At 43.7% G+C, this 21,727-nt stretch overlaps 1 protein-coding gene across 6 annotated transcripts in view; it reads right to left on the bottom strand.

The window, feature by feature from the left end:
• Positions 1–21,727, bottom strand: part of MPRIP (myosin phosphatase Rho interacting protein) — a 259,002-nt gene that overhangs the window by 33,461 nt on the left and 203,814 nt on the right. For 4 of the 6 annotated variants that reach the window (XM_033915058.1, XM_033915056.1, XM_033915060.1 and 1 more), the window contains exons 13-16: positions 20,825–20,934; positions 7,998–8,589; positions 6,656–6,772; positions 315–4,091 (exon numbers count right to left, since the gene is read on the bottom strand). In XM_033915058.1, coding sequence (XP_033770949.1) covers positions 315–4,091; positions 6,656–6,772; positions 7,998–8,589; positions 20,825–20,934 — 4,596 coding nt within the window. The remainder of the gene's footprint in view (positions 1–314; positions 4,092–6,655; positions 6,773–7,997; positions 8,590–20,824; positions 20,935–21,727) is intronic. The other 2 variants (XM_033915061.1, XM_033915062.1) reach the window with 1 other exon arrangement.

A 21,727-nucleotide genomic window follows, 5' to 3' on the forward strand; every position in this document is an offset into this window, starting at 1 on the left:
TACTAATAAATAATGCAACAGCAAAACTGCCATCAAACCAACCCCGCTGTCCCCATTTATATGTCCTGGAACAGCACTTCTTAACCCTCTCCTGAAAGCACACCTAGCCAGTTGAAGGCACAATGACTATGCATGGGACCATTTGCATACATGAATCTCTATGCTAATCCTGAAAACCCAACTGGTAGGTTTGCCTCCAGGAGAGGGCTGAAAAATCCTGCCCTAGGATGTTAACACCAAATGACAGCCCTGCAAACAAAGGGCAACATTTGAAAGACGACAGTTTTCTCATTTAAGCTAATAGAAATTAGGACCTTGAGGTTTTCAAAGTCCTTCTGGTATTTTTCCTTCAGCGTGAAGGCACTGCCTTCCAGATGTTTCAGCTCCAGCTCATCTCTCATAATGTTCATCTGAGCTTCCAGCTCCTGAATCCGCTCTCTCAGAACGCTCATGGAATCCTGTTCGCTCTCTCCAGAACTCCTTCCATTGTCTTGCTCATTTGATCCCCAGCAACTGGAGCTCTGGCCTACCCCCATCCCCTTCTGACTGTGAAGCATTTCCTCTAACTGCTGGATGCGCTGTGTGTAATGGTCCTGCAAGGCCTTCAGTTTGCCTTCATGAATTACTTGCAGTTCATGTGTCCCAAGCCGGAACTTTCCTTCCAACCTTTCTATTTCATCTACGTGATGTCTTTCCAAGGCATGTTGATGTTGTAACAAGACATCATGTTTGCTTTGCTCTTCAAGTCTTTCCACCTTTAAGGTGTCATCGGCCCTGGCCAGTTTCTCCACAATATTGCTCATCTCCTCTTCAAAGTGGCTCTTCAGTGCTAACATGTCTTCCCTGTGTTGCTTCTCAGCTTCTTCTAGACGTCTCTCTATGCAGTGCAGTTGATGAGTCTTCACCTCAAGCTCTGCCCTCTCTCTCTGCATAACCAAGACCATCTCATCGTATTTACTCTGCTGCGTCTGGAGAACTTCCTCATACTCCCGACGAACACTAGCAAGATTCCTTGTCTGCTCTTGAAGGACAGCATCCATGTTCCTCCAGGCATCTTTGTAAAATGTGATCTCCCTTTTACAGTCCAGACGGACTCTGCAGGATGCATACCAAAGCTGAACCTGGAGGACAGCATCTTGCACTAATAAAGAGGAACAGCTTTCAAAGTCTCTCCTGCAAATATGATCAAAAATGCTCTGAGAAGCCTCCTGGAGTTTCTGGTCCATTCTCACCGAATCCTCAGGAGAGAGCGACAGTAAGGCAGTGGAGATTTCCTTAAGAAATGTGGCTCTCTCTTGTAACTGCTGGACAAGTTCTTCCTGTAAGGAAATTCCCTGGATATTGCATTCTGGTAGGATCTGGGCTTTTTCTCTCTTAATTTCATCTCGACAGGGAACCAGCTCTGGCTGGCTCCAATTCCAGGAGGTCTCCCTGGGGGTTTCTAGCAACTCAGAGATTCGACGCATAACTTGGTCAAAGTCAGATGTCGCATAAGCCTTGAAGGCTTCTTCCAACATGACTCTGTGCTGCTGTAGCATTGCCTTATTATTCTGCAGTTCTTCCTCAAGACTTTTTAGAGTTTGATGAAACGAGTCTCTCATTCTCAGCGCTACAAAACTTAATTCTGCTTTCATCAACGTATCATCTGCTAATGTGTTAATAAGGAACTGAGACAAACTTAAATTAAGAACACCCTTTTGAGTACTTTCTTCTTCCTTTGCTCCCAGAACCTTTGTTAGTTCCTCAGCTCGATTCCAGAAATCGCTTTCTAGCTGCAGCTTCTTAGCTAGAATGTCCACAAAGACGGCTGTTGTGTCTGTGGGTTCTGATGGAAACATCTCCGTTGCCCAGTGAATGTCTTGGAGGGCGCAAGAAGCCTCCAAACGTGCAGTTTTCAAAGACTCAACTATTTGGTTTGTCAAGGAGGCTTCAAAATCTATTTTCTTAGAAAGCAAACTCAACCTGTCTTTGGCAGGCAGTTCATGAGGAACCTGAGGACCTGGTCTCTCCTCTGCTCCAGGCTGTTCTTGTCTTTGATAATTCATTGACGGTAAGGAGACCTGCTGCAAGAACTGGATTGCATTAGCTAGAGTCACTTCCATGCTGGACAAAGTGAAAAAGCATAAGTCTTTTTCTTTTTCGGTATCAAGAAGAGCCTTTAGCTTTTCTCTGCAGGACAACATACAGGAAAGGACTTTAGCTTTCTTTTCTTGATCCCCTAACTCACTGCTGCATCTCAATAGCTCAGACTTTATTTTTTGCTCTTCCTCCAACTGCAGTGTCAGTATGTTAATCTGGAGAAGACTGTTCTGGAGCTCCTCTCTGAGCTGGGCCTCTGTTCTTGACCACTGGTTATGAAGGTCCAGCAGTCTGTCTTGGTTATGGCCCCTTTGACTTTCCACTTTCATTGTCACATCTTTAAGCTTTTCCTCTGTGACAAAAAGTTTCGTTTCTAAGGAATGAATTATGGACAAATAGGTCTCAGAGTCACCAGTAACAGAAGGAAGATTGTGGAGGCCTGGTTCTGAAGACCCACTTTCTTCAGAAAGAGATCGGTCTTGACTAGTCTCTGAAGATGTGCTACTTGCCCAGAGCTTCTCAGACCCATCTACTGGTCCGTATTTCTGGCACTGAATGTTTGAGAAACGGATTCGTTGTCTTTTGGCCCCTGCATTCCCTGTGTCTTGCTTAGCAAGGGCCATTTGATGAAGCTCTTGGAACTCTGCAGACTCTGTAGGATGTCTATAATCATCTGTACTTGGCAATGCTGGACTTATCATCCAATGATCAGTCGTTAGGCCTGCAACATCCTCGACCAAAGAGCTTGTAACTGGAAGTCCACATTCAGCTTGTAAATTTTGCTCCAGCTCAGAAATGCGGTTCTCTGCAACACCCAGCTTACAACACAGTTCCTCCATCTCTGACATGCAAGACTGAGGGCTGCTGTTTGCCAGGATCTTCAAAACATGTTCTTTGGCTTGTAACCTTTTCTCCATTTCCTCCAAACTGCTGCCCAGTGCAGCCATTTTAATCAGCAACTCGCCAATATCTTGATCCTTTTTTTCGATTTCTCTTTCATGCCTTTCTTTGAGGTGCACCAGCTCTGCCTCTTTCCCATCTACCAACAGGTGCGCTTTCTGAGAATCCTTCGATAGCTTCTTGTACAAACTCTCCAGGTTGCAGTATTCCGATTCTTTCATTTTCAACCCGTCTCTCAGCTTGCCAGCCTCGCTAGCCGACTCGACTACTTGCGCCTCGATTTCTTGACACCTGTCATGAAGTTTATCCCGCTGTCCATCAAGATCTTTGATGCGTTCTGCAAGTTTTCGAGTGCAGGCTTCCTTCTCTGCCAGCTGTTCCTCCAGCTGATGGACAAGCTCACTGCTTTCAAGTTTTCCATTTAGGATTTCCTTCTGCATAATCTCCATCTGCTGCTCATCAGCCTGAAGCCGGTCTTCGTACTCCCTAATTTTATCCTCCACCTTTTTCAGGCTCTGCATGAACCCTTGTCTTTCCTTCTCACCGCTTTCTAGAAGAATCTTATAGTCCTTCTTTAGCCTTTCCTCCGTTAGTATCTGGGACTGCTCACTGGCGCTGAGCAAGCTGCTGAGCTCTGCCTGTCTCTCCTGAAGCTTCTCTATTTCTTTCTGAGAGTCTATTTGCAACGCTTGTTGCATTTCTAGGTCCCTTAGTTCTTGGGTCTTTTCCAAAAGCAAGGCCTCTGCACTCTTCAGCTTTTGCTCACTGCTTTTGAATTGGGAGCTCAGAGCCTTTTCACTGTGCTGCCACGCTTCCAGCTGCTCTCTGGCCCTCTCTTCCTCCATCTTTAAATCGCCTTTCACTTTTGCTAAGATCTGCTCCTTAACCGCCAAGTCTGAGACAGCACTGTTTAGCCGGGCCTGCAGGCTTTGAGTTTCAGCTTCATGATGTCTGATGATCTCCTTGGCTTCCTCATAACTATCTTTCAGGGCTTGGATCTGTTGACTGGTCAACTCTTGTCGCTGACACTGGGCTTCAAGCTCATTCTGAAGGGCTTCGTTGACTTGATGGAGCCTCTGCCAGGCACCTGAAGGGGAGGTGGCCACCTCAGTCTTAAAAAAAATTGATGAAACACTATGTTAGTAACACTCTTGGGTTCCAAAATCTGAGTGTCACACCTCTGGCCAAGTTGAACCCATAGCAAAACTTCATGGTGATTTTGGTTTCTAGTGACATGCTCCTAGTTTGGAGGTTTTTGTCCATTGCATTTAACTTACATAAAAAAGGATTATTTTTGGTTTTCATTTTGAACAAGCTAATAACTTGTCATGGTTCGCAATTTTCATAATCAAAAAAAACGGGTCTGGAGAATTACATCAGAACAGAGCTGTAACGTAATAGGAATTCAAAGAGAAACATACCAAATAAAACTAAACAGAAAACAAACTTGCAAAGAAGAAGGGGGGGGGGGAGGAGAGTGTGCAGAGGAAGGATTAAGGATTAAACAAATCAACTGATGGGGTTAAAAAAAAAAAAGTAAAAACGTGCTACTTTTTTCCTTTGGGTAGAACAAAATGTGCATGGTTCAAAGGAAGTCAGAAAAGGAAGTGACAACAAACAAATGACATCACTTCCTAGACAAATTAGTGCCACTAGCAATGTCATGTCAGTAAAGTTTTCAACTGATTTCCGTCTGCTGCCTCATTTTTAAGGCAGTTTAAATGTGAAGGATGCATATATTCTACCTGTAAAGACAAATGGAGAAAATAATAAGGAGATGGGGGGGGGGGGGGTGACGAGGATAAAATCCCTTGGGTAAATTCAAAAGAAAAAGAACATGCAAAGGGAAAACAAAGCTTCATGCAGAGACGGAGAGCCTCTCAGATAAAATGAACAGAAACAAAAGAGCAGAAAGTTCAGGAATTTGGCTTGCCCTGATGTGCTGGATGTGCTAGCAAGGAAAGTCCATAGATGTGACACTCAGCTGCATAATGTGTTACATTCCATGCTAAATTATCACCGCATGCAAGACTGATTAGTCAAAATTAAAGAAAACTACTTCACACACTCAATACTATTTAAAATGCGACAAGCCACTCATTTTTCCCCCCACTATTGTTAGCATGGGGGTTTATAAAGAGATCCCCTCCTCTTCTGTGCAGAACAGAGTAAGAAATGCGAGCAGGTAGCGTTAAGCAAGTGGAGAATGAGGATATTCAGTGAAAGGCTTGTGCAGTGTTTGCCTATACGCAGGACCATCCTGGCACTGAGAAATGTGCAAATGTTCCTCGAATGAATTAGTAAAAAAAAGGGGATTTTTTTCTGGAAGCAGAGCGTGGAAGACTGGAAATAGTTTTGGGCCAACAGCGAGGTCACCCTCTTCCCCCTAATGGAGGCGTTACCTGCGTTGTTGTCTCTGCCTCAAATTCACCGCGTAGGCTTTTGCGATAGTGACAACCTAGTTCCATAAACTTTGCCACGGAGAAGTAACTTTATTGTGGAGGTCGAGGGGCCAAATGGGAGAATTAACAATACTGGAAAATTTCAGTGATGGAAGTCTCCCGGCTCCCCATGCCCGGCCCTAAGCAGTAGACCGAGCTCCTACCCCCCTCACATTACTAAGCTCATTGAAAGAGTGAAAGAGGAGGACCATAGATATTTCACATTCCTTCTTATTTTTTTTGATTATTCCACCATATTTGTTACTTGGAATTGTAAGTCCATATCTCCATAATTAAAACTGGACAACAGGTGATAGAAGATACTGAAACCAGAGGTGAGGCAAAACGAAAACCTGAAATGAAGGTGCCGATTGGAAAGGAATCAAGTCTTAAGGTGGCCCAATTCTAAACAGTGAACGAAATGCGAGCTAAGGGAGCTTTAATTCACAAGCCTGTATTGCTCTGCCACGGATACGCAGACAGCAAAAGAAATATGCAGAATTGGAGGACTTAAATCTAATCAGACGTATCTATGGAATGGCAAATGCTGGGTTTATGAAAAGTCTCCAAATTTGTCTCATACCAGAGAAGAAGTTTTCAAAGTTCAAAGGTAAAAAGCGTTGTAACGAACTTACTGATGTGCCCATACCATGAATGTTTTATCGTTATACCAGGGTTCCCTTTTATGCAATGGGAACTCATTAACAAGAACATGTAGCACACATTAGGAACTGTAACTGCTACACATCTGAAACTTTTCTTTTTACGGCAATCAAAGCCATACTGAAGAGGAGGCACTCGGAGGCTTTTAGGTCAGGGAAAGGGAATTGCGTCTGCAGACCGTGTGTTATTTTCCATAATGCCTTAGTGGAAAACTACCTGTGGAAAGCTTCGGAGCAAAAATCCTCCATATTTTTTAGCTTTGAAAAGTGGTGCAAAGTTTGTGGATCAAAACTACCTGTAGACTGGGTAGCAAAGTGGACAGTTTAAAAGTTGCCTTCCCCCCCACCCCCCTTTTTCCATGGAGTTTACTGGAACTGACTGGTCAGTGGGAGCTAGGAGCCTTGCACATTTCTTATTGTGACCTGGATTTTTCAGGTATTAGAAAGACCTTGCACTGAAGCGAGAGAGAGCGAGAGAGCGCAAGCGAGAGCGAGAGAGAGAGAGTAAGAGCGCGCGAGAGAGAGCGAGAGAGCACGAGAGAGAGCGAGAGATCGATGGCCTTTTTACAGTACCTGTAGCACGTAACCATCCCTTGCGCTTTGCTGTTGTTCCATAGACTCTTTTAGCCGGGATTGCAGCAGCTGATTCTGCTCAAGAAGGCTGGAGATCTGCTTCTGACTCTGCTCCAGCTGTGGAGGGGGGGGGAGGAAGAAAAGGGGAAAATCTGAAAGTCAACAAAGAAAGCAAAAAGCGCGCCTCATGTGGAGAGTGCGACGGCGCCAAGCCAAAATACGTTTTCCTTTTAAATCTTGCTCAATGGTTTTGCTACTCTTCAGTGTCCCACTTGTTTTGACATCCTTGGAAACCATTACCAGCAACCCTGAAATTGTGAATGGTTGAATTATCTCCTCTTGCTGGCTATTCACGGTCTCAGCTTGAAATATACAGGTAGTAAACTATGGAGTGTGCAAATAATGCTTAAATTATAGAATAGGTGAGCTAGAGGGTAATTCTGTATGAACGCGGGTAAATGCCAGTATTACTTAGTCATTAGAGCTACAGCCTCAGCACCCTGAGGATGGGGGTTCTAATCTCACATTGCTCCTTGTGACCCTGGGCAAGTCACTCAATTCTTCATTGCCCCAGGTACATTAGATAGATTGCGAGTCCACCAGGACAGATAGGGAAAATGCTTAACCCTTTCAGGACCATAAGGATCGTAGGCCAATTTTTGTGGTTTTGACAACATTTTTATGGTAAAAAGGGCTTGCAGATGCCAAAAAATTGATTTTTTTTTGTGAAATATCATTATTTTTTTTTTAAAAAAATCACACTTCTGGCTTATGGACAGTGTGGCAAGTGAATCTTCTCGTCAATCTGGCAACGACGCTAATGAATGAATGTCGGAACCAGTTTGTTTACATAAAGGCAGTATCCTATGGAATCCGTACATATCAAATTTAGAACTGTAGACTATCCCAATCAAAATTTATAGGATTTTAAAGTTATGGGACAAATATGTCCCTTGGTCCTGAAAGGGTTAAATACCTGATTGTAAAATGCTTAGGTGGTATATAAATACTTTAAATAAATAAATGTATCTGTGAATATGATTGGTGTAAGTGATCATGCTTAAAATATAGATCTAAGCTTGACATTTTAAGCATTTTGATAGATCTGATCTTCTAATGCCCTAAGTTGTGTGCCCAGGCTCTTGGCGTCTGCATTCTGGTCATTGCTTATCTAAATAGATTTGAGTTGATGACAGAGACAGGGGGTTCTGTATATCAAATTTAGTGGAGTTTTGGGCTAAAGTTCTTAGAGCAAAATGAAGGACGGCCCCTTTCGAGAGGGTTCAATCAAGCAGTCAATGTTTTTAAAATCTATTTCCTGGAAGCTAAAGCTTTACTGTACCTCCTTCTCAAGCAGGGAGCTGAATTCACTGGAAGGAAGTCTGCCCGAGGGGATGGAGGGCGAGGCCGGGAGGTGCAAAGGGGTGATAGGAATCTGCTTCTCCTCACGTACAGGGGTGGTCTCCACCTGGTGCCAGCGCTGTTCGATCTCAGAGTGAACGTTCAACTGTTTTATTTCCATGGCAGGGGACACAGGGCTTCTGTCCACCTCCATTTTTGAGACATCCTCTAAGCCGGGTCCATCAACAACGTCCATTGACTCAAAGCGCTTCCGGCGCTCTTCTCGCCGGCGGGCTCGTTCCCGCTCCAGCTCCCCGGGGTCCATCTCAGAGCTAACGGGGTCCCTGGGGATCATGGACGTGGATCTCATGGACTCTGCAGCCTGGGCTCGTTCTAGCGCTAGAGCTTGTTGAATGGGACGGAATTCGGCCCAATCAAAGGTCTTGGAGCGACCTTCCCTCCGACGCTCCCGGGCGCGGCTCCGCTTCTGCTCAGGATCTACGTCTGTGAGCTGCTCAGAATCCCGTTTCTCACTCAGCTTGGGACAGGCCTCAAAGGACGAGCTCATCTTGCTCTTCTGTTCCGGCAAAGAGCTGTTAAAAGAAGGGACACAAAGAATCTAGGTCAGTCACAGCCTGGGACTCTCTACTCCCTCTGGCAGACCCTTTCTGGAATAGTTTTCAGTGTCCCGACACCGCTGCATCTCAGGGTCATAATGTACCGACAGCATTCCCTGCTAGACTTCACTGTTGTCCAGTGTTAAATTCTCCCCCTATAGGTGAAATATAGCACCTCAATCATTTCCCATGACCCTCCACATGCCTCAAGTATGCATCCTCAAAAGAAGAGACCTATGTCCTAATAAACATCTATTTTCTTTGTACTTTTCAGGTTCTTTACCTCCAAGTAACACCATCCGGCAGGAGGCAAAACTGCAACAATTGTTTTTAACCTTTATTCTGCTCAAATTGACTTATTCTTTCTCCAGTGGCTTTGCTTCTGGGCAACGGTCTAGGAGCCAGAAAAGGCTGTGCTGAAGTCAAATGCTATAAACCTTGTGCAAGAACTCAATGCTTAATGTGTAATTATGAACAGCACAGCTACACCTTTATAAACAGAGCAGCTACAGTCTTCATGCAGGATATAAATCTTCAGAAGCCTCAGTGGTAACTGCAGCAGAACCTCAATATTCGCAGGATTTAGAGGCAGAGCCAGCCCGCGAATATTGAAAAAAAATTGCAGATAATTTTTAGGGCTGGCTCTGACCCATCCCCATCTCCCTCCTGTGTCCTGGACCTTCCCCAGACCTTACCTGGTGATCTAGCAGCGACGCAGGGCAGAGCTGTTATCAAAATGGCTGCCATGAGTTCCCTTTGTAGTCTCGAGACTACAACGGCAACTCACGGCAGCCATTTTGATGATGGCTCCGCCCGGGGCAGGAGCGTAGGATGATCGATCCTGCTCTGCGTTGCCTTTAAACCACCAGGTAAGGTCTGAGGAAGGTCCGATGCAGAGTTTTGTTTAAAAAAAAAAATCGCGAATAATCGAATCCACGGATTCGGAGGGGGAACTGTAGTTTCACACGAGTCACTCTGCCCATGATTCACCTAACTCTTCATAGGCTTCAAATACCGTTTAGTTAAATACTCATGAAACACACATTTTTGAAAAAATCTTTCACAATAATCCATATGCAAAAGTACTTAGCTTGAAAAAGTCTCTCTTATTAAAGACTTGGGCCAGATAGTCCAAGCTAAGTATCTTTTTGGATATGGAATAGTGTGCCAGGTTCTGAGGGAACTGTGTTTTCTTTCATCTCTCCTCACTACTGCTCTTCCTGGGAATTCTATCAGCTGGTTCAACACAGTAGCACGGAGGGACTCGGATCATCTAACAAACCATCTAAAACGAACCAGCTGGTGATGCAGTAGCGCTGCCCTAATGGCACAGAGAATGTCTCTTACGCCCAGCTTTCAGCCCAGAGCCCTCCGCTTGCATCCAGCTCCCAGCCCAAGACTTCTTCTGGAGTCCCGCGGGAAGACGGTCCGCCTCTCTTCGTTCTGCCAGCGTTTGGTTCCAACCTTTCAGGAGCAGGGAAATTGAAGCGGAAGCATCGCTATTGTGGTACCCGTCTGGGCTGGCCTGGCTTGACTGGGGACGTGGAATTAGAAGCTGACCGAGACTGAGGATGGTGAGAATGACTGGGTTTATTTTTGCTTTATTTTTGTTGGGCTTGTTTAATTTTGATTTTTTTTTTTTTCCTGCTTTTATTTTTAAGATTTCTGTCAAGAGCTGAAACTTCAAGTTCGCGAAGATAAGAAGATCTAAATGGTTAACGAAGCTTTGGTTGCTTTATTGCTGAAGTTAGGATAACTACTCCATAAAAAATAAAGCTTAAAATTACTTGCCAAGTATGACAAAGAATGATGCTTCTCTGGGCGGTTGTATCCTTACACACAGAGACGCTCATAACATTGACAGACTCTTGCGTACATGACGTACATGTTGTCTATTCTTGTGTATACTTATGAAGGGAATTTTTAAGATTCCTCACAGAGATCTTCTGATTCAAGAAACTCTCAGAAATTTAAACTGTCCTTTCCATCTTTAAAAGGAGTAGAATCTATTGGTAATATTACTGAATCTTTCTCATACTTTTACAATTATTTGGAATGGGATTCCCTATTGTTTACGAACTCTTTTCTCCTTCCGGATTTTCCGTAAATCTATGAAAACACTTATTTCAACAGTCCTCGGAAAATTGTTTTAAGGAAAATTAGTTATCTTCTCTCTAAGATGTCGGAAGAGGGTCTTCATTGATAAGTTATTTTCTCTCTAATCTAACCACTTTCACTTCGATTATCAATTTTTATGGGAATTTTTATGCGAGTCGAGTTCCTTTGGGGGGAGATGACAAGGTATATAAATCCTAGATTTAGTTTAGAGTGAAACATGCAACTTCTTTCAAATATCAGCCAAATGATTTTTAGACAAAAAAATTCCCAGAAAATGCATTTTTAACACATCAAAATTGTATTGTACACTATTGCAAGAATTTGTTCGCGTTCTGATGGAAACGCTGATGCAGACATTTGCTCATTGTGGAGATGTGAATTTTCATCAATCTGAGATTAAGGGAGTCCTGGCCATCTTATCGTTAAGGTTTATTTCAGCTTGCTATACCACTTTTTCCATGGAGTGGGTCACTGCGGTTTATGTTTTAAAAATTTAACATATATGAAAGGGACAGCATTAAAATCAGATAGGAACAAACTCCAAGAGAATCTAATAACGTCTTGTAGCGTCTGTAAGGTTTGAAGGTTAGGTCCCCCACAAAGTGAGGTTGTAGGGGTTATGTGAGAGGCGCCCTTACACACGCCAGGTCCCAGGTTCAGTTCCCTCACAGAAGATTCACCAGGAGTAGAATCCAATAAGAAACACAGCCAGAGGTGATGGCATAAAGAATATATTATAGAAATAGTCTTACAGAAAAGCATTACAATTAAGGAGAGAGCAAAGCAGTTTCCCTGCCTTACAGAGTCCAGAAGGAAGCGTGAAGTTCCAGGGCAAGGCAGAGAGAGAAAAAAGGGGGATGGGGGTGATGATCTAAGCTTCGGGTTCCTGAAATAGAGAGAAGGGATAGAGAGATAGATAGATAAAGAGATAGATCCATGTGTGTTGCAGAGAGGAGGCTTTTATAGCTTGGAATCTTATTCTGAATATGGAAACTATTGTATTTCCCAGTATCTTTCTATTTATAATTTGTAAACTGTTTGAAACAATGGTTAGTTTAATTGATAAGGAGGGTGTGATACTTGCAGGCATGGTAGATGGGATTAGTCTCTGGCTTCTTTGTCCCATTCAAGCAGCCTATCTTCTTGATAAACAATCCAGTCTGGCTGGATGATTAATGTTTGTGAATTCTGTGCAGGAGCACAGAATTCTGCATCAACATTCCAGAGTCAGATAATTTCCCATAGGCCTTTGCTGACATTAGTTATGCCAACTGAAAATGCTGATTGCTAGCAATAGCTATGCTGACAGCATCAAGTGTCCGCACACAGATAGACCCTAACACTTCAAAGGGGGCATAAAGGGAGCAAGCTGGAATGTTAGATTGACTCTTATTTGGTTCTGGACATGCCTGATTCCTGGCTGCCGAAGGGTTCAGTACAACTCTGGTGCATTCTCCCAACAGGAGAGAAGACTTATATCCAATCAGCTTCCATGGTACACCAACAGTAGTGCACAGGACAATTCTGCTCCATCAAATGCATGCACCGACAAGTGAAAACATGAAGGGAGCGAATTTGTCGGGGCCCAATTGCTCAAAGAGAAGGCATGGGAGCAAGGCGAAGTGAGCGGCAAACAGAAGGCAATCTGGTAAGTGTAGTGGGGATCCACCCCCCTCCTCAGTACGCGCGTCAGCAATCTTGTAAGCGCAGTGGTGGGGAGGGGGGTTCTCCCTCCCTTCAGTACATGGAAGGAATGGAAGCAGAGCTGTTGTAAGGGGGTCGACGGAAGGCATAGTAGCGGGGCAGGCATGCGACAGCGGGGTAAATATTTTAAAGGGGCATATAGAAGACATGTGCGGAAGTGGGGTGAATGTTTTAAGTGAGCGGGGGCTGGAAGGCATGTCATGGGACAGCGGAATGAATCAGAAGGCATGTACAGAAGATATGGTAGCGGGGCAGGCATGGAACAGCGGGGTGAATGTTTTAAAGGGGCGCACATTTGTCATGCGTGTAAATGTTGGGGCGGAATTGTCGGCGCACGCAAATGTCCTGCGCGCATTTGACGGGTCACCGCTTCCACGCATACGTGATACTCGCTGACTCGGACTGCATTTCCACTCGGGTATTCTACACGTGTCAAAACCTTCTCCTCACAACCTGTTCCATTCCCTGGTTACAATAACCTTGATTACAGCAAAAAGGCAGAACCCAAAGTTCGGACTGTGCTCCGAACCGAATGGTATCACAAAGTCCTACCCTACGTCAAGCTGGGTCCTGCAAGCTACGGCGAGGCATTCTGAACTACCCTGCTTGCTCTCTAACGTTCCCGTTTGGCCCTCCCCATTACCCGTCCCTCCCCACCTCAAAAAATAAAAGCAATGAATGGAAAGATAGCAATGGAGCTACATGCATGAATATTAAGGTCCCAGAAAGCAAACGTTCTGCAAAATCTGTAAGATCCAGAAGGAGCAGATCAAAGCGATGAGGAATATAAAACGTATCTATAATCGGATCAATAAAACATGCAGTTTCCTGTGCTTTTAAGATCTGTACGTGAATCAACCTGCAGTCCCAAAACAGGGGTTTTAATTCAAGCCCCCAATGCAGTCCTTGAGGAGGCAAAACATGGCCACATTGGGCTGGTAGAGTGTGCTATCTTTTATTCATCTGATGATTTATTTATTATCTATATACCACTTATATCCTAAGTGGTTTTACATTCAGGTACTTTATCATAGTTCCCTGTCTATCTCGGTGGGCTCAAACTCTATCTAGTGTACCTGGGGCAATGAGGGGATTAAGGGACTTGCCCAGGGCCACAAGGAGCAGCGAGGGATTTGAACCCACAGCCTCAGGTTGCTGAGCATGTAGCTCGAACCCCTGCGCCACACATTCTCATCACTTTGGTCTGTTCCACATATATTTTGCTATTCTGGATCTTTCATGAATATTAATCCTGTCACTTATAGAAAACACAATACACATTTTATTCCTTCTGTTTCCTCTTCCCCATTGCTCAAAATTAACTAACACAAATGGAAAAAGCAGGATTTTTTTTTTTTTTTTTTTAAATGATGAAGTGATGCGCTATGAATGGCTGTATCTTCCGATGTTTTCGTTCCCAGATTAACAAGCCCCGACAGTTCCAGGCTAGAGAACAGTGACAGACCTACAGAGAGCGCACACATCTATGAAAAAAAAATCCCCAAGCTTGTGAAATTAGCAGGGAGGATAAAAGATGGCCTACCGCTGAATTCAAGACAGATGTTCTCTCTGAGCAACAGCTGGGCTCAAGAGAGTGACTCAGTCCCTGCCTGGATGTAAGGAGGGAAATTTATTGAGTGTTGCGGAATGAAAGAAATCCATGTGGAAACCAGCTGTTCCACTTGCCCTTCCCAAAACGAGTTGGCAAGAGAGACAAGATCAGCCAGGCAGTGTGGTGGGAAGTCTGATGAGCCAGATTAACAAGAGAACAAACATGTAGGCATTAAAATGAGAATACCGAGAGCTGGCCTGGTGGCAGCGCTGAATACTGATAGAGAGAGGGATCTGGGTTTGATTTACAGAGCAGAATTCTGCTTCCCCAATTGGCTGAGGTTGGATATGCTACGAAGGCAGAAGAATGCCCCAGACATTGCTCACTAGCAACACCTAATGGCCAGAGTCAGGATATACGTTACTGTGCTGCAGAGTTAACTGTGGCCTGTGGCCCTGAGCTGAAGGAACTCCGAGGGATTACATACTAGAGACCTGGGAAAATATGTACACAAACGATGGCTGAAGGCATGAGCTAAAAAGCAGGTGCATCAGGTATTCTAACACATCATGCAACCAGAAATAGGCTTCATCTGTGCTAATATAATACAATTACTTTACTCTGGCTCTCAATTCAACCTGGGATCTTATATATAAAATGTCCTTGTCAATATCTTCCAAGTGTTGTATATTATAGTCCCAGAAGCTCAGCGACGCCACTCAAGGCTCAAGCATTTCATTGCTTTAAGATTTGCGTGTCCACTTCGAGAAAGCTTCGGGCAAAACACGTTGGCTTGAAGTTCCCAGACTGTGTGACCATTAAGTAAATCATTACACAAATATTTAAGAAACAAGTTAAGAATATTTAAGAAATGTTGAAAAAGTTTGCACAACGACTACTAGAATAAGAACCGATGACGAGTGGGCACGTAAATCTTAAGGCAATGAGACGCTTGAGCCTTGAGTGGCGTCGCTAAGGTTCTGGGACTATAATATACAACACTTGGGAGATATTGAAGAGGACATTTATAAATATAATACGGCATTTTACTGAGCAAATGTTATGACAGAGGTGGATGTGTGAGGATGAGAGACAAACTGAACACCGGGATGACGTATCGGGATGCTTCCCTGATGAGGGGAGGGGATAACAAGATGGTTATGTAAATTCAAACCTAAAATAATGAATAAGGGCCTGCTTTCCCATGCCCTGCATCCTCGGCATGTGTTTGCTATTCCAGGTAAGCAGAAGAGGGTCGGCAGCGTACAAGATACATCCTATTCTCTGGGCAGACACATGACCCCCCCCCCCCGGTGGCCAAACCCCTTAAAACCACCAAATGGGTAAAGAGCTAGAGAGTTCCAAAACCACAAAGGGGAATTCTGCAACATTTTTAAAAGTCTTCATTTTTTTTTCCCTTCCATAATCCCTCCCCCTCCAAATAAGAGGCCTTGTGTTATTCTATGGAGTGACTGCGGTAAAAGCTGATGCTTTGAAAAAAAAAATCTAAGCTATTTCCTTCTGTTCATCGGAAGATACATCTTGAGGGACTGCCTATGGCTGTCTCATGAGCGAGGAGAACAACGTGACAGCTAGAAAGCATGCAACGAATCACAAGGTATACAAACCACAACAGGCTAATACAGGATACAACACAGTTTTCCAACCTGGGCTTCAGGACTGAGAGTTTCAGAGAGAAGAGTTTTTTCCTAGGACCGCATGGAAATCAAAGAGATGAAGGAGTGAGCAAGGCAGAGATTGAGAGTAAAATTTTAAAAAATAAAAAAAAAAATAAATAAAAAATCAAAATCAAGGGAGAGGTTCTAGGAATGAAAGTGAGGGATGCACAATATGGTCCACTCTTTCGTGGCCAGCCAGCCCATTCCACCTCAGCAGTCCAGTCCTTACTTTCTAACTGAGAGGACATCCAGCACCAAGTGGCACTGGGACCTGGAACACAAGATCTGGTCTAATATCTGGCATCACTACAATCTTTGTTTCCTTTGTCTGCTGATATTCCAGAGTAACTATGTTCAGGTCAGTACCGGGGGAGTTCACAGAGTTTACTGCGTGAAAAATCCAAAAACAATGCAGGTGAGGGCACCAAATAATCACAACTTCCCCTGAACTAAAGAATGACATGGTGACAAAATTCATCAATGTTCCCGTCCCCACAGATAACCGTGGGAAACCATCTTGTGTCATTCTTTAGTCTCTGTCTCAACCTCAGTCCTTCTATACCAGCATTCTTCAATGCAAGGCTTGAGGTCAGCGGCTGGGCCCATTCATCCTCTGATTCTTATGTGAGCTAAGTATACGATAATGAAGCCATTGTGACATCACTGATGAGGTTGGCTGTTATTGGTGGAATGAAGCATTATGACATCAGAGCATCAGCTCTGGATACCAGAGACTGTCATTCTTTACTGTCTAATCTCAACCTCAGTCCTTCTACACTAGCATTCTTCAATGCAAGGCTTAAGGGTCAGTGGCTGGACCCATTCATAGGATAATAAAGCCATTGTGACATCACTGACGAAGTTGGCTCTTATTGGTGGAATGAAGCATTATGACATCACAGTATCAGCTCTGGGTACCAGACTGTCATTCTTTAGTGTCTACCTCAACCTCAGTGCTTCTACACCAGCATTCTTCAATGCAAGGCTTGAGGGTCAGTGGCTGGGCCCATTCATCCTCTGATTCTTATGTGAGCCAAGTATAGAATAATGAACCAATTGTGACATCACGGATTAGGTTGGCTCTTATTGGTGGAATGAAGCATTATGACATCACAGTATCAGATCTGGATACCAGAGATTGTCATTCTTTAGTGTCTGTCTCAACCTCAGTCCTTCTACACCAGCGTTCTTCAATGCAAGGCTTGTGGTTCAGTGGCTGGGCCCATTCATATTCCGATTCTTCCCTTAAAAAAATGACATGGAGATGGGTTTCCCGTGGTTATCTGCGGAGACAGGAACTGTGATGAATTCTGTCACCATGTCATTCTCTACCCTGAACAGTCTCTTTATATGATCAGCTCTAGGAGAAAGATCTAATTTTCAGAAGAGGAGGATAAGCCTCAGACTCCAACCTGCCACACCATATTTTTATGTGGACAGATTATTAATCGAAGAAACCTCCTCTTCAATTCCTTGAAATAATGTCTCTTGTATAAATTATTCAATCACTTTGAAACGTGCTGTTCTTGTTTAAATTAACTGGTTTGCAAAAAGACTTAAATAAATGTTACTTATCTCTTATTATTTCTTGAAATTGTCCAGATCTTCCCAACCCAAACAAATGAAATCCAGCCATCTCTCCAGGATGTCACCGTCTTCCCAACCCAAACCAATGACGTTTCGCTGAAGCTGCGTCAGGGTTAAAACAAGTTCGTTGACTTCGGCACCAGCACTGCGGGTTGGAAAGACGGTGATATCCTGGAGAGATGGCTGGAATTTCGTTCGTTTAGGTTCTGAAGATCTTGACAAGTTGAAGAAATAATAGAGATAAGTAAAATTTATTTAATTTAAAGAAGAACAGCACATTTTCAAAGTAATTGAGTAAGTTATACGAGACATTATTTCAAGGACTATACTAATTGAAGAAAAAGGAGGTTTTTCTGCCTGTGAGGTTTCTCCAATTAATAACCTGTCCATATAAAAATCTGGTGCGGCAGGTTGGAGTCTCAGGCTTTTCCTTCTCTTCTGGAAATTACGCACTATTAGACCCTACTTTGAGGCTGCTGCCTTCAAAATTCTTGTTCCATCACTACTTTTGGGCCTACTGGACTACTGTAATATAGTCTATTTGAAAAGCGCCAAGAAAAACATGGCTAGATTAATTTTGGTGCAGAACACGGCGGTGAGACTGATCTATGGCCTGAGAAAGTTTGATCACGCGACGCCTTGCTACCTCAAACTGCATTGGCTTCCGGTCAAGGCTTGGGTGATTTTTAAACTGGGATGTTTGTATTATAAAGTAGCTTTTGGACTCGCCCCACGATATCTTGTTGACAGATTTGATATCTTTGTCGCAAAAGAATAGTAGACAATCACATGCTCTGTTTACGTTTCCTTCAGTTAAGGGCTGTAAAAGTAATGTTGTACTTGGGTCATCGATACCATTGACCTATGAAGTCATAATTTGTGGTACTCTACTACATGTTAAACCTTCTTTGGATCGTTATTAAAAGCCGGCTTTTCTTAATAATGACGGGAATAGCCATGCAGATGATAACAAGCAATTGGAAGAGTTATAATAGACTTAATTATACTTTCTGGTGGTCGAACCTATGTTCTGGTTACAAGTATGAAAGAATGAACGCGGAATTTTTGGGATATAGTAATGCATTTAAAATGGTGTGGAGCCCGTTGACATCATTTGTCGAGTCACATTAGTTGTCATATACCTTTTCTTTTTAGTTGATTTCCTTACTCATCCAGGGTGGGAGGGAGGGAGGTGGGAAGGCATTATTATTTCTTGTATTTAGTTTATTGAAATTATATGTGTTTCTACTTTTACTAGTGAATGGGAGGAAGGGGGGGGAAGAAAATGATTGTTTTCAAAATGTTTGTATATTTAAAGTGCTTTTCCTGATTCATTTATGTTTAAATTATTTGCAATGCACTGTTAATATTTGAAAATTAATAAAGATTTATTTAAAAAAAAGATCATGAACGTACTCTTGCTTATCAGGCAGCAGATCATGATAAAGGTTTCCGATTACTATTAGTTAGATTTTATGAGCACTTTAGAATGTTGCTGAAAACTTTTCTTTTTTTCTAAATTTTTGACAAATTAGTTATCTTTGTGGTTTTTTATATCATTTGTTTTCTCTTCATTAGTATAATCTTTTGTTAACCGCATAGAATGTATGGTTATGTGGTCTAGAAATCTGCTGGGTTTTTAGTGTTTTTTTTATAAATCTTTATTGGTTTTCCTACTAACAAAAAGTGCAACACACTATTCATAGCGGTAACACTAACAGATAAGCACTTAAATACTATCAGTAGCAATGCAATAATATCAGCCCCCCCCCTCCACCTCACAATTACATCAAGGAATCACATTAAAGATATATTCCTCCCTCCCCCCCTGGATGTGTCTGAATTATACCAACGAAAAGAAGGATAAAAGAACTATAACAATTGTACAAAAGACATCAATAGACCCCCAAACTAAGTTAAATATCTTAGAATACCCTAGTATGTCGGAATTCATTTTTTCATACCTACAGCTTAAACATAAGCTCGCCCACCAAAAAGAAAAAATTAAGACGACCACAGTTTTTCCAATTACGAGTTATCATCTGTATGGTTATCCCAGCCATAATCAGAAAAGGCCGGCATTTATAACGATCTATGGGGAGCTGCTTTTACATTCTGTTCTGAAAATAAGATCTTTCTCCTAGAACTGATCATAAAAGAGCGCTCAGGGGAAGTTGAGTTCACAGAGTTTGCCACGGGTCTACAAATGCTAAAGCCACACTGCAATATGATGCTGCCTTGCAGGTGGAGAAGCATTTCCATTGTGAATAGGGCAACGTTGTCTTTGTAAGCTGCTAAGTCGATCATTTTGGGGCTCTCTAGATAGTCACTGCTCGGGGCCTACCAAGGAGCAATTCATTATCCAAACTCATCAAGACACCACAAGAGTGACCCAGGAAGGAAAATGCAAGCTCCTGACAAGTGCTACTTAAGCACAGGAAGTGAGTGTCTCTCTCTCTCTCTCTCTCGATATTAAGCAATTTTGGTCTCCAAGGCACACAACAATTTTGTTGATATTTGGGTCAGGGTTTTCCCCTCCTCCCTGGTGACTTTGGTTCAGGCGAGCTGTTTCTGCTTTTAACAGCCAATGCTGGGAAATGATGAAGTTACAGGGAAATTCTTTTTAAAGCCAATAGGAGGAAATATTTTTTTCCACTCGGAGAACAGCTAAGCTCTGGAACACATTTGTCAGAGGTTGTGGTAAGAGCGGATAGCGTAGCTGGTTTTAAGAAAGGTTTGGACGATTTCCTGGAGGAAAAAGTCCATAGTCTGTTATTGAGTCAGGCTTGGGGAGGGGGGGGGGGAAATCACTGCTTGCCCTGGATCGGTAGCATGGAATGCTGCACCAATTTGGGGTTCCAGAATCTTGCTATTCTTTGGGGTTCTAGAATCTTTTGTCACGCTTTGGGATTCTGGAATGTTGCTACTCTTTGGGTTTGGCTAGGTACTAGGGACCTGGATTGGCCACCGTGAGAACAGGCTACTGGACCATTGGTCTGACCCAGTAAAGCTATTCTTATGTTCAACGATCAGCAAGCGATGCTGGTCAAAAATCTCAAAAGTTTGTGTTTAAAAAAAATGTTAGGACTTCAAATATCTACAAGCACAAGGGAAAACCCTAAAGGACCCTAGCCGGAGGGGGGGGGGGGGGGCAGGGAAGATGCAAGCACAGCATAGAGAGTTTGAATGTTGGCATGTGGAAAACTCAGTTCATGGCCATGGATAGGGTTACAAGATGTCTAGATTTATCCAGACACGTCCTCTCTTTTTAAGAGGACTGACCAGGGGTCCGGGATGGATTTAGAAAACCCAGCACTTTGCCCAGGTTTTAGACCAGTGCCAGCTCTGCCAGAGCTTGAGGCCACATCTGGAAGGCGCTTCACACCCGCACCTGCTCAGCCTTCCATGCGTGGCCCTGCGCTCCGGGAAGAAGTAGAGATGAGATTTTGTAGGAGGGGGCGGGGCCACATATCCTCTTTCTTTTTCCATAAAAAATACGGTAACCCTAGCCAGGGATGAGGCTGGACTTCTGGGTCTCAAGCCAGGCAGGAAGTTCGCTGCTTACTCTCACCTGGTCACATCCGGGGCGCTGGTGGGGCGCACGTGTTTCATGATGGTCTCAATCCAGTTCCGTCGAATCCCTGAAGTCATGGCAGACAGGGTGAACTTTCCCTCTTTCGTCTGTAGGAATGGCAACGGCAGAAGGTAAGCACCGGTTGCTATGGAGACCCTTAACCCTTTCCATACCACCACTCGTTCCCCCGAAGCTCTTTTCTACAAGCTTGCCACATGTCGCACCAAAGGAACCAGGTGCATGCAGTGGCATAGTAATGGGGGGGGTCGTGGTGAAAGCGCAAGCACCAATCCCTCCTCTCCCCCTCTCCAGCTCCTTCCCTTCCCCCGTACCTCTAACGTTCCTGGAACGAGCAGCAACCCCCCAATCTGCTGTTGTGCCAGCGTCAGCTCTTCCTCTGATGTTACTTCCTGGATCGGCACCAGGAACGTTAGAGGTACGGGAGAAGGGAAGCAGGAGGGCGGGGAAAGAGCGTGTGGAGGTGCCACTGCCCCTCGCTACGCCACTGGGCGCATACAATGCTCTCCGAGCCCTATCTCAGGGCCGGGCACGTGACAAGAGCTGAAGAAATAAATGCTCCTGGCAAAAACGGGAGCGGCTCATCCACTTACACATCGAAAATATTCTGCCACAAAGCACCTCAGCTACCCAATTATATTTAAAATAAGGAAGTGGGGCCTAAATGCTCTTCACCCCAATTTCTCAATAATTAGGGCTTTTTTTTTTTTTTTAAGATAGAACTAGTGCAATCATTGGTCACTGCTATGCTGGAAAACCAGAGAAAAAAAGACCGCCACAAATGACCAAAACACGCCACACAACAACATTAAGAGCACAAAGCCCTTGGCTCAGAGTTCACAATTTCCGGATTAGCAGTGATCAATAATCGCACCAGTTCTG

The sequence above is a fragment of the Geotrypetes seraphini genome, chromosome 11 (genome assembly GCF_902459505.1).
Source record: "Geotrypetes seraphini chromosome 11, aGeoSer1.1, whole genome shotgun sequence".
Lineage (NCBI taxonomy): Eukaryota > Metazoa > Chordata > Amphibia > Gymnophiona > Dermophiidae > Geotrypetes > Geotrypetes seraphini.